The 22409-nt window shown below is 38.7% G+C and overlaps 1 protein-coding gene across 2 annotated transcripts in view; it reads right to left on the bottom strand.

Moving 5' to 3' along the window:
• kcnh7b (potassium channel, voltage gated eag related subfamily H, member 7b) overlaps positions 1-22075 on the bottom strand; it is a 64624-nt gene extending 42549 nt beyond the window's left edge. The window contains exons 1-3 of one of the 2 annotated variants that reach the window (XM_084725208.1): positions 21699-22075; positions 19577-19807; positions 1294-1449 (exon numbers count right to left, since the gene is read on the bottom strand). In XM_084725208.1, the coding sequence (XP_084581334.1) occupies positions 1294-1449; positions 19577-19807; positions 21699-21774 (463 nt within the window). In that variant the 5' untranslated portion in view covers positions 21775-22075. Of the gene's footprint in view, positions 1-1293; positions 1450-19576; positions 19808-21698 lie in introns of those variants that run through there. The other variant, XM_084725209.1, reaches the window with a different exon arrangement.
• Between the last annotated feature and the right edge of the window lie 334 nt (positions 22076-22409).

Raw genomic sequence — 22409 nt, 5'->3', positions numbered from 1 at the left:
CTATCAACGGACACAGGCACTCACTCACAAATAAGCACATACACACACATACAGACATATGCATGCGTGCACACACTTAAATACACACAAACACACAATAACAACGCAAGGCGAATGCCAGTGCCTTGGAGGAATTCATGCTGAGTGAAGTGGATCGCTGAGCTCCGGTCAGAGAAGAGATGCCGAGTGCCTCCAATCAGAGAGGAGCTGCGTCTCATTGACATTTACACCTACTGACACACATCCAAATAAAAACTGAGGGTGCGGTACACGCACGTTTGTATATGCCGCTCTCCCAAAAGACGCATAACAGACAGGACGATTAAGAATTAAACATATTCAACAAGACAAAGTTATGTAAGCAGACCACTCAAGCTGTACTCTACTGGGAAACTAAATAATGCACGCTTTTTTGGGAAGAATAGAAGCTGGCAACATGATTGGAGGTTACACTGAGCATGTCAGGGAATCAAAATCTCTGGTGCTTAATTAGTGTCTAACAGATACAGAGGGCCATTTTCACAAATTAACTCAATTACAGCTATCCATGTGTGTAACTTCCCTGTGTTAAAGGAGCGAGGAGTTTGGTGCCACCTCACAAAATATACGCAAGGTACACATGAAAAAGAGAAAGTGTGACAAATGCAGGCAGATGTAAAGCCACGCATAATTTTTTGGTATGGATGAAAACAGCCATACGTCACATCCCGCGACCACCCTCTCCTAAAAACAAGCCCTGTACAAGCAGTCAGTCAGTATGTGTGTCTGTGTCAAACACTTTGGCACAGGTTAATTAATGATATTACTGTGTAAATGACATGCATGCTGATTGTGTTTCTAGATCAAAGTGAATCAAAAAAGAGTCTTAAAGATGGTGGAGCTTATGAAAAAAATATGGTCTTGCCATAAGACACGTGCTTTCAGAATGGAGTTTGGTTCATCAGTACCAAATCTATGTATTAATTCCAATCACTGATCGTAAAAGATATGACATAATTGCTTACCTGACTGGCCAGAGGATTTGGGCTTGTAATAGCTTAACAGCGATTTGATTCTCTGATTTTATGCATTTAAACTGGCAAAGACCTCGGAATTTGTATTAACCGCCAGATGGATTGCTCTCATCCATGGCATGTCATAATTTTGACAGAGAAAATACTGGTGTGGGTTAAGTTATCAGAAAACTTAGGAAAAGGAAACTGAACTTAGAAAAATACGATGAAACAGAAAAAAAGTTGCATTTCTACTTTTTGCTTTTTAGGGACTTTAGAGATTGGTATATCATATACTCACTTTGATCTGACTTTGTAGGGGATGTTGGGCTTATCTTCTCCGTGGAGTTATCGCTCTCCTCATCCACGACGTAATCAAAATTTAAGATAAACATCATCACCACGCCCTCCTCGTTTTTCACTGGGATGATGTGAGTGGTGCACTGAAAGTCAGACCCTGAAAGAGAAACAAAGTGTCAATGCCAAACATAGAAATCATACATTATCCTTCTGGCTATCACCTCTAAAGTGGTTAGTATGTACAAGGATGTCTTTACTCGACCTAAACCTGTAGAAATGCATTGTGCACAATGGAATTTCATCAACAAGTCTGAAAATTCAACAAGTCATTGTAGAGACAGGTGTTTAATTGCGTGTGTGTGTTACATCTGTCTGTCTTTCACAGGCTATGGCTGGCTTGGCTTTAAAGCTGAAGATACAGGTATCACATGAAACTAGATAATCTAAGGCGTCGATTTGAAGTCAGTGGGTTTTTAGGTAAGGTACCCAAAATACAGGCTTGTGAGGGTCACATGTGCTGCACATAATAGTGCTGAGACATAGCCCTCATTTGCATCCATGATGCACTGTTTAAGTTTGCTATTTTATGTTCCAAAATAACAATGTTATGTTTTTGTTAGTGTTTGTGATGTACAGTTGTTACTTCCTGTTACTGTTTGTGTTATATTTGTTTTGTAAATAGTGGTTTATGTTGGTGATTCTCGTCTTTGTGCTGAGACTTTTTAGTTGACACCATGAGTGAGGGGTGCATTGTAGATACTTGTAGCAAATTAGAGGTCAATTAAATACTTTCAATAATGTGTCATGGTAGTAAATAGTAATAGAAAATTAATGCAAGCTAAGTAATCACAGGAATTGATAAGCAGAATTGAAATTTCTTTGTGGTTCCTTAAGAATCATAATTTTGGAACCATTGCCACTTTAGAACCAGTTCTCTATGCCAACCCTTGTCATATGATAAAATATGCCAGTTAACACCTAACTCATGACTTCTGAAGCTTTTACCTGTCTGAAAAGGTAAAAAACACTGCAGAGGTTTTCATGGACATTAAAAGTCATCACGCTGAACACTAGAAGTCATGCGACAGTGGTGTCGATCGTTTATGGCCTAATATTAGATTTTTACTTCTGTCGATTGCATTTATGCTCCAAAAAACATACAAGCGGTGGAGACGGTCTTGCTGAACAGAACCACAAATGTTTGTCGCACAGCTCAATTTCTGCACTAATCCAAAATCCAATGGAAAAATGCCATTGGCTTTAGTGGTGGGGATGTCATCCTTGCAGCACTGTATTGGAATAAATTGTGTATGACTGGAAAGCTGAGACTCTTGTGGATTCAATGAGCCTGATTGTATTAATGTGTGATGAAGTTAGTCCCATAGTGTTGATCTAATCAGCTCTATGACAAAATATTAACCTACCACAACTTCAACTGAGACATCCAGGCTCCAATCTCTAATCTCTGATAGGCAACATCAAGTGTACGTTATTTAGATTTTCAGCCAGTTCAATTTGACCAAAACTTATCTGGCAGTTCTGGTGTCACTGCAGTAGGTGCTTCACCTTCTGTTTCCTGGCACCGATCTGCACAAAACTGACTGCATTTTTCTATTTTATACTGTTAAATAAACTGAAATATAAAAATGACTAACACCTCCCTCTGGTTTCACATGAATGTTGGGAAAACCGAGGAGTAGTTGATCCGATTTAAAGGTCAATGCCTGCATGTCAGAACAAATAAATAGTAACAGATAAATAAGTAAGCCCAGGGGTTAAACAAAGTTTATGTATGCGTGTGTGTGTGTGTGTGTGTGTGTGCGTGTGTTCATATGTGTCATGCCCATTTAAGCCCATATAGATGTACCATACGTATTTTAATGAGCAATACATTTCAGGCTTGCAGAAACTGGACAATTATGATGCAAGAGTCACAGTGTGGTGCAGACAGCAGGGTTTAGTAGAATAGATCAAACAGGCAGGACAGATTACAGCCAATTTAGAGGACTGCAATGTGCTCATAGGAATAATGGCTAGAACAGACGATCGTGTGAAGCGCTGGAGCAGAAAACAACGTGTGTGATCTAAACTTAGTCTTGAGCCCAGAATATTCCTTTTTCTCAACTGCATTGGTTATTGCTGTGTTAGTGAAAGCTACTGATGCCTCAGGGCACAACTGCCCACCAATAAAACTTTCTACTCACTGGACCCTAAACAACACAACAGCTACTATACAGCTAGGGTGACATACGATCACCATCTGTGGTATGGGAGAAAGCTTTTTTTGTGTTATCTCTGGAACAGAGTATTTCAGTTTAATGTATTTAAAATACAGTTGTACACATTTAATTACTTCTGAGTATTTTGCAATATGTATTCTGCAGACAAAGCAAGATGTCATCTGTAACGAGATCATATGACATGTCCTGTCGGGTCCAGCAACCCGCTCACTGTGAACTACAGTATTTCATTTGTGTTCTTTATGACCAGTAGCTTGAGGAAAGAGGCTGCTTTGGTGTTTGGTGCAAACAGATAAAGACATTTTATCAAAGTATGCTCAGATATTACAGCTAAGGCTGCTTACTGAATGACACTACAATTCAACAGAAGAAAAAAGCAATTAATAACTTGACTTTTGGTTTCACACGGGACATGAATCTTGGTCTCCTGTGTTTTTTGATACATCCACACTACCATTAGACCATTACCACTTAAAGTTGCCATCCGGCAATAAATTTAAATAATGCTGCTTGCACAGACGGCTTATACAGGCATCTTTTCATGGATGTATAAAGGAAAACTGGATTCAGTGTTGGAGGTGGGTCTGCTCAGTGGTGTATGAAGCCAACGTCCATGCTGGAGCTTATACATATGCTCTTGCATTCTGTGGCCCATAAAGCAAGTATAGTGGAGACTAACTTCAGCCAAGCGAGTTAGCTTCTGGTTTACCCCTCCACTAACTCTGGATTTTCCAAATGTAACTGGACCGAATGGATCAAATGACACTTGAAAAAAAGATCTGCCATTTTACAGCTGCTTTTTTTTGCAATGGTAGTCTACGGGGGAAAAGTCTTTTTGGGCTGGGAAACATCACATCACGTCGTCACAGTTTGCTCACTATGTCAAATTGACTTCAAAGCCCGGCACTGTTCGTGGAGGCTTGTGTCTTTCCGGTGAGGATGGGCTGAAACCTGTGTAGGAGATATTTTTATATTTTCAAATTACCAATTACTTGTATTTTAATTAAATATATTTTACATACCAGTATTTTGTACTTTAATTAACCTTCTTAGAGAAATGATGACATTATCTTGATTTTGGACGCCTCTGTGGACAGAAACACTAGTGTTTCTCGCTGATGGTTTTGTTTGCTAATGTAGTTCATATATGGGCATCAGTATTAAATTGATACCATTTTATAAGCAGTTAAAAACTCCTTGTGGTAGCTTTACGTACATTTGATGAGCATTATTTGTAATTTTTTAACAATATGCGTTTTGTTGTATTTACGACCATCTGTCTCTGAAATTAATTACTCAAATTTTCAGCACCAAATTAAAAAACAAATGAAACATGTATTCAAAAAACTTTTAATTGCTTTTTGTTAGAGAATGCAACAATGGCGGAATTTGTCATCTGGCCTTACAAATCAAAATGTCTAATACTTAGTGTCCCTTTGTCTATGTAGGTCTGTCTGTCTGGCTTGTTGTGTTGCTCCTACTCACAGAGGACACATATTACCAGCGTTCACTGTAATCTCCGCAGGGCTCACAGACACCCTGCCAGCAGCATTCATTAGCAGTAGACTTGCTGTCTGACTAAATATAACAAGCTCGGTCTGCCTCAACATGCCAGAGTTCTGTTGGAAGGATTTCTGCACCAAAACTCCCAGAAGTAATGTTGCATTGTCACCACTGACGATACGATAATGTGATTTTAATACAGAGGGAAACAGAAATGTACAGTATTAGAGAATACAGGTAGAGGTCAATGTGTCAGCTATATTATGTGAATTAATGGGAATAAATAGTATCGCATATATGTGGATAATAAAACCAGCGGGTGTACACTCTACACCCATCTTGTCTGCTATCATGGGTTATGTTGTAAAGTAAAAGAGCGGTGCTTAGAGAGCTGTGAGCACTGTGAGTCCTTCCCCAGAAAATCCCTTTTTCATAAAAAAGCACTTTCCTGCATTTCCCAGAAAGCCTTCACTTAATTCTACATTGTCACTGGGGGACAATTTTTTTGTTTTGACAGTGATGTGTTTGATTTAAAAGTATGCTAGTTTTTCAGAGACTAAGTGAGCGCGACAGTTATTCAGTATCGACTTTTAATTATCTGATAAATCCCGCAGGAATTAAACTTGTTAGTGATAAATCCTTAGAAATGAATTCACTCCAAAATGTGCTCTTAATGATGTTATTTTTGGGACATTTTTCCTTAATTCAAAAGTGGACGCTGGAGTGGTGACAGGAAAAGAGAGAAGAGACTTTCATTATCATTATTTCTGATGCCAGTTTTCTAACCACATATTCTTTATTGTGCAAATTATTGTGCAAATTATTTCCAACAAATGCTGCTGTTGTGAGTGTGAGCTCTCTGAGACATGCTGTATCTCCACCTTTCCACTGAGCCACTCGAGACAAGATTAGATTATATATACAGTATGCGCTATGTTTTATTTATTATAGTTGTTCAGATGCCATGCCATTAAAAATGATTAAATGTTTTAAGGTAAGACAATAACACATGACACATTGCTGCCTGAGATACCATGTACTGCAGAGGTGAGTTATTTATGTAGAAATGACAAGTGAGAATATGAGAGTTCAACATTTCTCCTATTTATGATGCAGATTGCACAACTGACCCTTCGCTAAGTCCCTCCCCCGCCAAGCAACTGTCCAGTCACAGATTTAAACCATAACTAAGCACCACACGCAGTCAAGCTTTGTATTTCTCTACATGTTGCATGGGGCTCTAAAAAGTCTGATACTCTGTGTTTCATGAGTTTGGAGGGTGGCATCTTTTTTGTTGTCTTTCAGTAACGTAAAACACAAGAGCAAATGTGTGAGGAATGGATTAAACTTTGTCTTTATCTGCTTTAACACGAGCTGCAAACATTAGCATGTCTGGCTAACTAGTTCACTCCTTAATAGCCAAACTCATGCTAGATACCACCGTATTTGCCAAACTCGTGGCTTATTCCCACCAGGGGTTACACTAGGATTTGCTATGAAGGGATTTGAGGAGGAGGATGTGGACTGGTGTATAATCGAAGTGGGCTGACACATCTCCCTCTGGATCGCTCTCTTAGGTCGGAGATAAGTTATCTTAGCTCTTATCCTGGCTCTCTTCCTGAGATGGTGTTATCTGGTGACTGTCTCAATGTCCACTGCACTTAATTCAGTCCCTGTGCTTCCTTTTCTGATATTAATGAACGTATTTCTATCATATACATGTTGTGTTTTACCATCTGACCAATGTTTGTTGGGGTGTAGCTTTCAGTCATTTAGCATTAGTGTTATATAATGTATGCAGCTGTTAAATAACTATACATTTTTTAGACCCTTCTGCAGATTTATTGTTTTAAAATGGATGGAAACATTATTAAGTCAGCTGAAGATGGACTTCTGAGCTGACGCAAGGAGTTTAAGCATTAGCATCAGCTTACCTTAGCTAGCTACACTCATGAAATCTGCTGGCAAGAGCCATCATTTTAGCTGACAAAATTCACAGTCATCAGCCAGAAATGAGAAGCTGCTTTTGCTCTCTATGAAGGACCCAGTGTTGGACAAATTACTGCCACGTTCAATGTTAAATCTGCCACAGTTATCACTGTAGACCATGTATGTGTAGTGCAAGGATGGAAAACTTGACAGACATAGCAACAGTAACTAAGGAGGTTAGGGCTTTTGTTCAGATATGTGAGTCCACCAACACTTGATCTAAGTTTTCTTTCTAAGTTTTCAGAATATTCTAGAAATTTTGAGTACTGCATGGCTTATAGACCGAATCAAAGTGACTTGGCGCTTGGAGTTCATTTGAATCGTGGAGATATGTAAAATCGGCATACTGCTGAAATATCTGTGAAACTGGGCGCTATCCAGGCAGAATTAATTGACCAAACGATGACAGTCTCTCAGTTGTGTCCTCGCTTGGTTTATTTTTTGTACCCAGCTTTGGCATCTGGGTCTGGCTGCAGTTTACGCTGCACAGCGACACCAAGAAGCTTCTTTTGGTTTGAGACAAAATGAGAGCAGCAGTGGTAGCGAGAAGGCCAATTAATCAGAGAATTAAAATGTTATTTTTTGATTGTTTCTCAATGGTTATTTTGTCAGTCCAAAGAAACACCACTTAACCTCAGACACAGTCACGCAACACTGCCGAGTACAGTCGGACTAGTTTTTGTTAAACTCAAGCTGTCATTTTCTTTAGTTTAATAAATCAGGTCTCCAACCTAACATAAATGAAAGGATAAAACTTGTATTTTAGGTCATTGACATGCACACACACGTTGAAATAACATAATGAAAAAATAAAACATTAAACATGCTGACATTAAATTACATGCATGTGACGCAGGGGTTTTCTACCCCTTGTTTCTATGGTAACAATCATTGTGATTTGTTCTATAGCTTCCTAACAGTACAGTGGTGTGATTGCATTACCAGCCAACATTACGGTTGTGAATGTACATTTAGGAGTAATACACTGAATAACTTCGCTAGAGCCTGACAAACCAAATATCCAGTATTGGCTGGGCTCTATTCTATAACAGAGATCTACCGTGCATTATATATATCGCTATGTCCTGTGAATTACTTCTGGGCTGCCGTTTACCTCACCAGATGGGGAAACAATGGTCATGCTTAAAGGCTAAACCACGGGGGTCTCTTCTCATCTGGTCTCTTTCTCATCTGTCACCTCTACCAAAATGGATCAAAGGAGAGCTTCTTTGTATCGGCCATGTTGAATCAGCACAGACTGTGCAGGTCTAAGTCTGATACTATCATACCACTATGTTCTTTTTTTATCGTGTAAACTCCTTGTAAATTAAACAGGCAGAGCTTTTCTTCTCCTCAGCCAAAACCATGTGATCAGCAGAGCTACTCATGACCTGAAGAAACACGGCATTGACGTCATTGATTGGGAACAACTGACTTATTCATCTTCTTCATCAGTTCCAACAAAGGTTGAGTGCCTAGAGGTATTTTGGTGAAAAGTTATGTGAAGGCAAAGATTTGATTTTCTCATTATTTTCGATTACCCTCAACTAAATGCTTTTATCAACAATTACCACTCGCTGAGATCCACGGCATCCCGTTATTATAGTGTTAATAGACCAACTGTTGATAACGTGAGAATATTTTGACTATTTAAGATTTAGAGCGAGTAAAACCTTATAAAAACCATGATGATTTTTGTGTGCATTCAAATCAGTATGATTTACATGTCTGCCAGAATAATGAGAGCCTAAACCAAATGTAATCACCCAACATTATGTGATAATACAATTTCATTTCAAGACAAACTCAAGCCATAGAATAAAATGTGATTAACAACTGAGTTCAGATGGAAAGATCCCATTTTCCAGATCTGTGAAGCTACCCCCTGTTGACTGACAAATTGCCTTGGCAGACATGACTTCTCAGCTGACGTGTCACGATGAACAAAACTGTCAGACAGTTTTACTACAAGCTAGGTCTTTTCCAGATTTGCCGGGAAATGAGACTGGGTTTCTAATTTTACCTGTTTACAAGCTGTTGTGATACTATTGCACTGTAAGATAAAAAAAAAGAGTGTTTAACTTAAAAACATACTGACCAGGCTGCCTTAAAATTTTAAGTAGACTGAATTTGAAAAGACAAGTTGAGTAAACTTTGTAATGATTGAAACCATAAGAATTTTTAGTCAAATTAACTTCATATCAATTTGGTTGAACTTGAAACATGTTCAATAGGCTTCAGATATTAAAGTGAACCAACAGTCACTCATTCATTTCACACAAAGAACTTCCAGCTTCAGCTGCTCCTGTTGGAGCTACTTTGTTTTCCAGCACTGCCACAAAAACAATATGAGAAACTGCTCCAAGTGAATTTATTAACTTTTAAGTGTAAGAGGGGTAGGGACCGAATTCAACCTTCATCGCTGTCCACAGTTTTGTCATTGTTAAAACAAACAATCAAACAAGTTTTCATCATTTATGTTTTCTTCAAACTATATAAATGAAGGGTCACAGGAGAGTTTCACAGTACGGACTTCAAGTCATAAGAAGTCGTGTTCATAAGTTCTGAAGTGTTCTGAACATAAATACTAGAAATTTAAAGTTTAACACTTCAGTCAGGTTTCTGTATGGGAGATACAGTCATTTGACAGGCTGTGTGTGTGGGTGGGGGGGGCATTAAGTGGGTGCACTTTATATCATGAGACACACTGAAGGGGGGATGGGTGAAGTACTCAGGTCATGTGACTCTGAGCCAACATTCAAAAATATGCTAAGAATTTATTTCAAAAATCAAAAATAGCAGTGTATGTAGAAAAAGCCACTGGCATGCAAGTGTTAATATTCATATTTTTTATATTTTTATTTATGATTTTGTTTTAGAAAATAGTTTTCAGGGATGATTTTATTTTTTATTATTGAAAAATAATGAATTACACACAAGTCACAAGTGTGATAATCAGGCAATGCAAGTTGGTATCCTGGAGGATACACTGAGCAGATGGGGTGTAAAACAGGGATCATCCCTCATAGGTGTGGTGGCATTAAGTATTGCTTACTATTTATTTCAGTCTTAAATATCTATTATTGTAGTAATTCACCAGTTTTCATATTTTACTTCAACTAAATTAACTTATGAATCTTGTATTAAGTTAATGAGAAAAGATTAGTTGATTTCATCAAATTATTGTTTTAATTTTGATTAATATCAATTCAATTATTTTAGGCTATTTATTATATTTTAATTTAAAATGTTACCTCAAAAACCAAAAACTAAATAAAAGCCACATAAAATGTGATGCTTTTTGATATTCCGACTTCAGTAGTAGCTATTTAGGCTAAATCACTATTACAACTGGAGTAATACACCACAAACAGTGAATACACTTACTGTTTCATCATCACTGTATTTTTGTGTTCCTTCTTTGGTCTCATATTTGCTGAGTTTGACAGTTTAACTGATCGGGTCACACTGCGTGCTCTCAGCCCAATCTAAAGGTGTCCGGACACTACTAGCGACGTGTTTGTCGGACTGTCAGAAATAGCATCTGAAGCCTGTGCTTCATGATGTCTTGCCCGTCACTATGATGGCAGGTTCTGTGTGAACGTGGCTTTAGACGTGGACAGACAACTACAAATCATATCAAACCATAATCAAACTGGCAAATCACACAGAGCGTAACGAAATGCACAGCAGATTTAGAAAACAGAAGCAAATACTGAAATGCTGCACGTTGTATGCTGTAGAACAATACAGAATGTCTGTGTTATAACGCAAACAGAGTTACTGGGGGGCACTAATGAACATGCTGGTTTTTCTACTACTAAAGGGCAAACACAGTGTAGGTGTAGCCAAAATCTCTGTTAATATCCAGATAATGCGAGCACAACATTACTGTAAAGCTAAAATAACATTATCAACTCCCTATCCAACTCAACTCAAATCACACGTCCAGCTGTGTTCATCTGTTTTTTACATCCCTGGGGATTTCTTTTGTGTTGCAACCCTGTTGCGTTCTGGACAACTTGCAGCATGTGTTTTTTCTTAGTGCTACATTTTTCTTCATGCTGTATTATGCATTTTCAAATTAATGAATGTGTCTTTTAATCGGCTTATGTTTTTTTTATGTGCAGCCCTTAATTTTCCTAAATGACAAGTGACGTGTTGTCAAAATGGTGAAGAGTTTTTATTCTTTTTCTTCGCATGTTTTCTTAGTCGCAGTGTTTTAATTCTCTGTTGGCCACTGTATCATCTAGCAAACATATAGATAGACATCTGACATGATTAAAGCAACTTTACCCAACTATTTTACCTTAAAATGACAGCTTCAAAATCATCCACGGCATTTGTATGAAAGCAATGTGGCCGGTGCCACAAGAGTATCGAAGTTCGATGCCCAGCCGTACATCTTGCTCAATGAGACTTGGGTTGAGTGTGTACGACCCTCTGCAAAAGTGAATAACACTTTACAACACTGTGTCACAAGCCACCAACTATAGGGTAAAACCCCAGAACCCCAGTTTGTGAACAAATTCACATGTACAACTGCCCTCTAACAGTGTTATTTATGGTCCCATGTGCATAACAGTAAGTTGTCATGCAACAAAACTTCTCTGCTCCTCCTGGCTTAATCTGCATTTCTGAGCCGACTCAACAACGGGAAGCTGAAGCCATTATATCACTCCAGACTCCTTTGACACAAACAGTAATTTTACCTATCAGGAATCAATGTCGCTTTAAGTGTATGCTATATTTAGAACATTTTCACCGCTTTACTTTGCTGCCAGACAGCCTTTTCCAACAGGGAACTGAAGTTTCCATCTATGGTCTCGTCACAGCCACAAAGGCCCCTTTGAAATAAGCAATTTTACCTTGAAGGACGCAGGAGTTGATGTTCTACCACTGCCTTGATCTGCAACAAATAATGGATCCAAACAAACGTGGTAAAATATCAAAATCCCACAACAACACAAATAAACTAACCAATCATGGCCGTGGTAGACCAGCAACTCCCATGTCCTGTGAGGTAATATTACCGTTTTAGTCCACAGAGTCTGGTGACTTTAAAGAGAGCATAGAGAGTGACATCAGTGCCCCATTGGAAATAGCTGCCTGATGACAAAATAAAGTGTTGTTAAATGTTTAAATATAGTGCACACTTAAACTGGTATTGATTTTTTTTTAGGTGTCTAAGATACATTTTACGCAGCAGTACGTTGCTTAGCATCTGTGCTAGGACTCCTGAGAGATGTGTTAATCAGAACATGGTCTTTATTTACACTCAAATCTTTGTACATGCTTATTGAGAAACTAAACTTTGACATCATATACGCAATTTTACTATTTCAAGCCATATTTCCAGAGGCTTTAACTTCTGACCCTGAATTTGAATACAAATAAGCCGTAGTATACAGTGTGTGTGCTGCTGAAAACTGCTGACCATTCAGCTTTTAGGCTATCCAACCTTTTTATTCTCCTGCAGCACTCAACCCAGCACCACATGATACTGTCCAAACATGGCCAGAGCTGCTGGACATGTTTAACATCATTGACAGTGAGAGCAGTTTGGACCAGTGAGTGTCCATTAATTCCCTGACCTTTATGTAGTGTGTTTCCCTGCTAGCCAAGAAATGTTATTTACACCTGCTTGAATGAATGGACAGTGTATTAAGACTAGCTCCCTTTTCATGATGGAAATTTCATTACTCTAGATACTATTTCCATCATTAATTATTAAAACATTGCAGCTTAATCAACTGATCCATTGGACACTCGTCCAACTCATAGGTCACGTAGAGTGGTGGTGAAACGGGGAGATGTCTGAAAGAAACATTAATAAAGTAGTAGTGTTTATATTTATGTGCACTCTTAGAAATAAAGGTTCCAAAAGGGTTCTTCCTGAAGGGCTGAGGTTCTACCATTTGCTTCTGAAGGACGCTTTTTTCTTTTTTCTAACGCATGATAATAATCCTTTTAAATGAATTTTTTTGTTCTCCTTGGTTGGGTTCAACATAAAACCCTTGGAAAAGGTTCTTGGTAGAACCCCATTGGTGGGTCTAGATGGAATCCTTGCAATATTAAAGGGTTCTCAGTAGAAGCCCCTGGGTGGGTTCTAGATGAAACCCTAAGAATATAAAAGGGTTCTCGACAGATCCACCTTCATAGCTTGTTGATGAAACCCTTGCCATATAAAAGGGTTCTCGGCAGAACCCCCTTGGTGGGTTCTAAATGGTTAGGTTCTGGATGAAGCCCTTAGAATTAAATGATTTACTGTAGAACCCCCTGAGTGGGTTCTAGATTAAACATTTGGAATAGTAAAGGGTTCATGTTAATTGCCTTAGAAGGTGGAAAGGTTCTGGACAGAACCACCACAGCTGGTTCTTGTGTGGAACCATTACACCATAGGATTCTCTTTAGAACCTCTCATAGAAGCAGGTTCTATGAAAGGGTTCTCCTATGGGGACAAGCCGTAGAACCCTATATGGTTCTAGTTGGCACTTTTATTTCTAAGAGTGTGGTAGCGTCAGCGCTACTATAAATTTTCTACATCTTTTTTATTACAAAAGAGAAAATATTTTCTTCTATCGAGGCTTCATATTAATCTGTATAAGCTGATCTACTTTAGGGAGAAACATGAGTAATATTGTTGAGTACTGATTTTTGTTTTTGTATCTTCTACCAATGTACAACTGCAGCTTTTAAACAGTACAGCCCCAGTCTACTGCCTGGTAGTAAGTCTTGTATAATGAAATCTGACATGTTTCTCGTTTAGGGCTATTCTGCTTAAGCCAATACGTAACGTTACTGGGGCATAGCCAATCGGGACTAGGGCATGTAGGGAGAGGCCATGCAAGCTAACCCTTTGTTTAGTGTCCCTAGGCCTTGTGGCAATATCTCGCCTCAATGAGACTGCTGTAAGCTACACAGCCTGGCCTAATTTCATCTTCAATCAGTGTCTCCAGAGCCATCAGGGATAACTAGCAGCTCCAGCTCAAGCTACATTTCATTTGTGTTTATCAATTCATGATATTTTGCACCGTGATCTTTTATTCTTTTTAATTTAGGTGCAAATGTTGGTGTTTTCAATGCAGTGGATGGTAAAAAATTAAAGTTAGCACAGGGCAACTGATTAAGATAAAAACACAGATGGTATGGAGAAGAATAATAGATTATCACCTCCAGTAGAAGCATCCCATGAGATAAAAATAGCCTGTGGTTGAAGATTCCTATCTGAGGCAAAGTGAGACCTGTATTGTTATGGTGTTCAAAGATCCATCTGCTCCTCTTCTCTACTAATAAACTGGTTTAACATCATAATTATGGGCAACAATGCTAGAAAACCATCTATTATCTGATAAATATGCAAATTTCCCTGCAATGAGGCGGATATTAATGCCTCCTCTTTGAGATGGAAAGTCTCGCCATGTGCTTTTTAATTTGTAACATCTACTTGGACAAGCTGATTTCACTCCAACACATGAAACCTGATGAGGAAAGCTCTGTATGTGTTTCACCTCATACTGCGAGACACCAAAGAGGGCTGAGTGTGATGAAAAATGGATGTGCTCTTTTGGAGGGTAGTCATCCAAGTGTCCTGCAGCACACCTTGTGCACTGTAGACACTCTGCACCCCCCCCCCCTCACCTCCCCTGCCACTAAACCCTCAGCGGGGGCACGCGGCCCTTCACTCCCCTCGGCGGGGAGTCACCTATGAAACCCAGCACCCACGCATACCACATGTCCCGGATCATTCGGCACGGTTAGCTAAGCTGCCGCTGTTATGTAGCCATTATCCATTTAACTTCTCCCTGCACAGTGTCAGCTTCCTTTTGTTAACGCTCATTCAGGTACAAAGTATTATTACACCCCGTGCAATAGGATAGCTTTAAAAAGCCATCAAGGGAAAGCATTTACCTCATTGATTATGTATCATCGTTGGAGGGAGACTGTGCGTGTGGTATCTCCTCTCACAACACCGTCTTGGTTGTTCACATACATAGAGGGGGGGACACAAAAAATGAAGCGAAAAAGGCTCTTGTGCTGAAGGCCGTTGCTGTGCTCCCATGGTCCCCTTTGTTCCACTACTTTTAATTTCGAAGCATACGCATAAGCAGCTTAACTTTTTCCCTTTTAGTGAAAAGAGCCAAAGCTTTGTTGCTCCTGATGTCACACGGCTTCTTTCCTCAAATCCTGACCTTACTTTTTTTAAGATTTCCCTCTGCAGTTATTGATGGAAGAGCAAAAATAAACTACACCATGTCACACCACAATCCCTCCAAGCACTGGCATTTACAACATGCCTGCAGATCATACTTCAACCAAGACTTGAAGGAGCAATATGTAGCAACTGCGCATGCAGAACTGAGTACTGCAGTCCTAATAGCAAGTTGGACATATTGATGGTATATTAAATAGTTTGAAATCCTATTTAATATGATCTATGGTTGAAGCAAGTTGTTTCCTCCCGCAGACTTGTGGAAGCTCAGGCTGACTGCAGGAAAACTGCAGGAGAGCAAGATGCATGCGACATCGTAAACTGACAATAATAAGCAACGAGTTCTACACTGTAGGGTTGTATTCACCCAATGAAAAACTTGGTGGACTAAAATTCTGCCCACTCTTCATCCAATTGATTTGTTAATAGGACTGCATGATTCTTGCTGAAATATGAATTGCTGTTTTTCTCCCCATAATTCTCTCACATGACTCTTATTTCTTCAACAAATATGTCATTGCACTCCAAATGCAAAAATGAGTTTGAGATGCTTGTTGTCTAGACAGGTCTTTAAACGGACAACATAATATATTAAATCATACCAAAGTGCTAGACTTTAAATTCTCTTGTAACTAAAATTTCCTCAAGTCTTTTCCCTCTCTTACTTTAGAACACTTGGTGTGGTTTAAAACAAAAGCCCACTGTTCCTGTCTCATTGAAGTCCTGCCAGACTTCATTAACATTTTACTCAAATGTAATAAACATCTACTCCCTCTTCTTACGAGTCATAAACAGACACTTATTCAGCAAACATTTGGCATTAATCTGAAATGTGATTAACATGAAATGGACAGAAAAAATTCCAAAGGGGGGACACCATGGCTGTTGCGTTGTAGAGAGTATTTCAACTTAACATATTTCCTTAATCTCTGATGACATATTATGGTCATTTTATGATTTATTACGGTAAATATGTTACAGATTTCTTCTTCGAGTAAAAAACAGGGAGAAATAGAACTATTGTTAAAATATCTGAGCTATTGCTGGTTTATTTTATGTTCTTTTTTAACATCCCTGTGTGATTTGTGATGTAGAGTTAGGTGCGTGGAGAATGGAGGGGTTTAACACAAAGGATTAACTGATTTGCATGAGGACTGTCGACTTGAAACACAGTTAGGAGAGGAGATGTCGGATACATCCACTTTACAGCCATCAGCTTCGATTTGAGAAGCGACTTGAATCAATAAGGCCATCGCTCTCAAGGATGCCATGAATCTTTCATTCCCCTATAGCAGTGGGAGCGTGTGGATTGTGTCCTCCATACCAGTTTAATGCATTTACTCTGTAAGCTGCTCATTCCCAGTCACTGCACTGTCAGCCCCGACATCTTTATTCATGAGCACACACGCTCGCTGTAAATTCCTCTGAGGAGTATTAAGAGTTGTGTCTTGAAGCCGTGATGCACACCGGGGAGGATTGTGAAGAGACTATCTCTGCAGCTCTCATCCGCCACCGCGCTTTAAACATTACACAGCCGCATGACGTTTCGATGGAGTGCAGCACATGCGTGTGAGACGACAGGAGGAGGAGGATGGGAAACTAAATTAAGTTAAAATCCCGCTTGTCAAAAAGCAAGCTGTTCGTGCTCTCACTAACAGACCCCGGAGTGTTTTCTCTAATTGTCTTGCAGGTTTCTGAAACAGTCTATTTTAACAGTGTAGCAGCTGGCTCTTCTTCCTGATGAGCAAAAAACAAAACAAAACAAAAAGCAGTCAAGGCTGATGGCTGCTGATGGAAGATTAAACATGTATCCATGGCCTAGAATCTAATCAAACTCACAATTAAAAATTAAAGCCCTGGCTCCTTATGATTAAATAAAACATTACATCTCTTCTTCTCCAGCTTAGGCTCCTCATATACTGCTGTTTGTACACGCACTGGAAGTTATGACAGGGTAAATGTGAGTTAAATATACATGAGTTCAAAGCAACAATACCACACACAAATGACCTCTGTTACTGCAAAATGAAAAAGTAAAAAAGTACGTTCTTAAAGAGAAGTGCTGCTGGATTGACTCTGTACAGCCATGTCATGCTGACCATAAAAAGCTCATGTGAGCATGGCGGCAGGAGGTGGTCAATCCTGGGATTTATGCCACTGAGCGGTAACATCGTATTAATTCTCTCTGACTCAGGATTGCTGTCTCTGCAGTGCACCATTCATACCAGGACTAGGATTGGCCAAAAATGAACGACAACACCAGTCTAGCATTAAAAAAAAAAAAAAAAAGCGTTTTTATGCAAAGCTGGCAAAGCTGTAGCCTATCGCATGTACAGCAATTGTACAGATTAGTGCATTGATCCACTGTCTGCTAAAGCTGCTGCACACACTGTTGTTGCAAACCATAACATGACTAAATGAATCATGGATCTTCAAATATACAGTGAGTGTGTTTTATTTGAAAAGCGTGAAGCCAGAGTCTGAAAACATAAACTTTACAGGACTGGGTTCAGGGTTCTCTGAAAGTCACAAAAACTAAATCATGTTATCAGCTGACATAGCACGCACTGTTTCATCCTGATTCTGCATTAAATCTTAAGAGGTGCACATCGTCATTTGGCAACCAGACTTTTTTTTTCAAAATGTCACCCGGGCACATGATGCTATGAATCAAAGCAGGTGCAAAAAAGATTCTACCACAGTACAAGGAGCTTTTGACTGTCATGTCTGATACACTCACTATTATAGCTCCTCTGTAATGCATGCAGCCAAATATTAATAGCATTTATATAATGCATCACATTACCACAATCATTTTCTAATATGTTCTTGTTTAGATCAGCAGTTCTCCCAAAGGGGGTCACGAGATCATTTCCAGGGGTCACCAGATGGTTGTTGAGAATAACATAAAATAACATAGTGTGGCAAGAAACAGAGTGAGAGCAGCTCTTAGCCCCTTAGAGACACTCAACATAAGGGACTCTGAAACAGGCAAAATACAGCTGATCTCAAGAAATGTAACAGCCACTTCATGAGCGGTTAAAACCATAAAACCAGCACAAAAATTACCAACATAAAGTGCCATCTTTTGAACACATACATATATACAGACGCAAACAAAAGGTTTACAACTTTTGCATTTTGTAACATTAAATAGCAAACTTAAAAAACAAACTACTCAACCCACAAGTATTTATTGTGCATTTGTCTCTTTTTTGGCAAATTAATGACACTAAGTTTTGGTAGGTGGTGAGAGAGTCTGTTACTATAACTGTACAAACGCTTACAAAAAGTGTGATTACACTTACTGGATAGAGAACAGGCAACCAGATGAACTGATAAACAAGAGATCTTCAGGGCCTGATGATATTATCATTTGTGTATTATTAACATGATATCATATTTCATTTTTAAAGCTACTACAGGGAGTTTGTAACTGATAATGCCTCCATATGACTTACATAAGCAAATGAAACCATCCATGAGAAAATCAGCTATTTCCGTATAATTATTCTCAATGCCTGCCACCGGGTCGGATTCTCTGTGAAATTAGATGAAATTATCCTGTGTTTACATTTTACAAGACAGAGTTACAGTGAGTGGCACTTTAGCCAGTAGATTATTTTACTTTTGCCATTGCATTTTGTGGTTATTACAGTGGAAACATGACCATTTTTGTCCACAGAGGCCTCCAGAATCAGCAAAATATGATAGTTCCTTGTGGTAGCTTTAAATATCATGGCTCATCATCAGTAACGACATATCATGACAACCCTGATAGTTGAGGGTCAATGTCAATGTGTCTGTTCACTTTCACAAAATACATGAATATCTCCAGCATTAATTTATTCAGCAGATTTTATTTTCCATTTTTTTATCTACTTCTGTGTATTCTGTTCTCATATTGATCTTATTCTACTAGTGTTTTTAACTTTTCATTTTGTTTTACATTAATTACAGCATTCTGTTCTTGATATTATGTTTATTCTATGTCTTTTTATCTGAAGCACTTTGTGCATGTATGTTTTTTTTTGTTGTAGAGCACTTTGGACTCCATTTCTTGTATGAAAGTTGCAATACAACTACTAATTAGTACAAAGGAGTTGTTTTAGGGCTGACTGCCCTTGTTGTTTTTTTCAGGGCTGGTGTCTTAAGCACATCTTGTAACTGACTCTGGCTGGTTAGTAACACACTGACAGGCCACATCATGAACTGGACACAGTGAGGAGCTGCAGCTGGTGCTTTTTTCAGGAGCAACACGTCACACACAAAAAAAAGACACCTCTCGGCTTACGGGCATGCTGTGACAGCCTCACTTCGGTGCCAGGGCACTGACTCACCGTCCTTCCGATAGTAAGTTATCTCCACCTTGCGCTCCTCTGACCCAAGCACAGCCTGGGACACCTGGGTAATGGCCTCTTTGTCGGTCAGGTCACCGTGGAGGAAGTCGCAGGTGCACGGCTTCTGCATGATGTCCGGTCTCGAGAAACCCGTCATTTCACAGAAGCCGTCGTTGCAGTATATGATTGCACAGTTCTCCACCCTGGCATTGGCAATCACAAATTTCCGGTCTGGATGGAAAGAAAAAGTTTGCATTTAAGATTAGCTGATTAATCACTTAGCTGTCAACTATTAAATTAGTCACCAATTGGATGAACGATTTTGAAAAAATATCTAATTGTGATTATTTGGACTGATATTATAATTGCAACATGATCTGCGATATAAGACTGTAATATTAGATATTAAATCATTATTCTCATTTTTTTAACGAACATATTAAAATGATCATGTTTTCTGTCTGTAGAACATCATGTGTAGTCCAGGACATTTCTGCAACAATAATATTTAACTGAAACTGTTATTTTGACACACATTTTACTTTAAACAAATTTTGCGCCTCCTGCGATTTTAAAATTGCGGCTAAAAATTAGATTAATTGTTCAGCCCTAGTTGGCAAATATTTTGATAATCAATTAATCATTTTGAGATTTTTTTTTCTTTTTTTTTAGAATATTTTCTGGTTTGACAGTAAACTGAATATCTTTGAGGATGTCATCTTTAGCTTTAGAAAACAGTGATCAAAATTTTTCTCCACCGTATGGACCAAACAACGAATCAAGTAATTGAGAAAATGATCAACGTGTTGTTCAATAATGAAAATAACTATACATATGTACGCCTGCTGTGGCACATCTGACCTCAGCGTCTACACCATAGCATCAGCTCTCGAATAACACCAATCAGCAATCAAGTTGATTAAGTTCACTGGCACTGAAAGGTTAACATTAATTTGTAGATCACCTTACTTTTCTCAGGGTCTCAGGTTTATTTAGACTAAACATCCTATAATGACTATACATACTGAATTAGGGTCCAAGCCAATATTGGATTTTTGAGACAGATGCTGATAAAGTAATTAAGGAGTGAAATAACTGATATCTTGGCTGGTACTATGATTCCTCAAATGTGCTTGTCAAACACTTATGAAAGGAAAATATGTAGTAGAGGCATGATACTTTACAGATTAACACTAAACTTTATTGTCCAAAAAAAAACAGTAAACTTTCGCTGGTATTTTTAATAATTGTAAATTATAAATGAAAAGAGCACAAATACAACAAAATATATCTGTGTATCGGACGAGATATACATCTATACCAATTTGGACCAATATAGCTGTGAGAGGCCAATATCGGTCACTAATATTGGACAACTGATATCTGTCTGGCTCTGATATACATATATATGCACATAGCATTAAATTTATGTGTGTGTATAGGGCTGCACTGAAATCGCAATAGTGATATGCAATACAAATAATGGAAAATATTGTTTTTGCATAACAATTTTCATATTCACTGAAAAATCTATTAAAACAGTGATGCTGTTATATTTGTTGGGGTTTGTACCAAAGATGTTTTCTTCTGGAGAAGATCTGTAGTCCAGGGTATCTCTGCAGCTCTACAGTATTTCATTATACTGCTGTCACATCCTTTTACATTTTTTTTTTAATTTTATAAATGACAGCTTCTGCGATTTGGATTGAATTTGGATTGAACTGTGGAGCCCTAATATATATGTATTTTTTGTATATATTGTACATATTTTTTTTAATTTCAGTTTTATTAATATATTATATTATTATATATTATTAGATACAGATACGTTTTGGTCTGTCTGTGATCTTTCCATATATGTTATTCAGTTTCTACACAATTTATGGTTTTATTAAGGCTTCAAAACATCAATTCACAAACAGATCAGCCTCTCAGTCTTTTGCTTGTCTTCTTACTGTCAGAAATAAAGTCATCCTATAATGTTTTCTATGGGGAGGAACACTTTTATCACAGGACAAACTTACATTATTGTTTTCTGTCTCAGTGTTAATTTATCTAAACGTTTACTTTGTAGTATTTTCTCTCTCTGGTAGCGGTAACTGTACACGAAGAAGATACTCACTCTGACCCTCGAATTTCCGAATAATTAATCCAAGGAATGTGTTTTGTGGCGCAACGTGACCTCTTCTCACAGGCATGTTTCTACACGGAATATCCCACAGTCTCCGGTGATAAAAAGCGCCTTTACAAGTAAATCCCGAAGTTACAGATGTTGGCTCTTTGTGCTGCTTCCTTCACCACAGACCATAGTCGACGCGAGCGCTCTTGTTTCCACTTTCAATGACCTTCCCACTTCGCCGAGGAGTTGTTCAGCCTGCTTGTATGCCGGAGCATGTAAATGCCTCCTCGCCGAAACGCACGGAATCGGGGAGGATTGCTGGAGTTACATTCAGTTCGCAAAGCATTTCGCGTTTGAGGATGGGTGCGAGCCTGACGTCCTCTGTGTGCTGTGCTGGGCGCGTACAGCGGACAGTGGCTGATATGCCAAAGGGAGTGACGTTGCTCCCAGGGGGCTTAGTTCCCTCCACCTCGGGTAAGGATAAGTCCCAGCATCAAGCACCGACACTGAGCTTTATCTCAATGTGCGCTCATTTGGAATTTCACGCCCTACAATATGCTGCCCTGTATGAAAAACACATTACTGTACAGTTTCAGTCAAGTATGCTTACAATGTAAAGTAGTACAGCGAAAGTGCAGTGTAACCGGTCCTATTTCATGTCAACATAACAGTTTGGCTTGTTTTTTATAAACCTGTAATGTTCCAGCACCTGTA

This window comes from Lutjanus erythropterus, chromosome 8, assembly GCF_056507025.1.
Source record: "Lutjanus erythropterus isolate fLutEry1 chromosome 8, fLutEry1.hap2, whole genome shotgun sequence".
NCBI lineage: Eukaryota > Metazoa > Chordata > Actinopteri > Lutjaniformes > Lutjanidae > Lutjanus > Lutjanus erythropterus.
The sequence above is the reverse complement of the archived record's forward strand: the minus strand, read 5'-3'. Positions and strand labels throughout refer to the sequence as shown.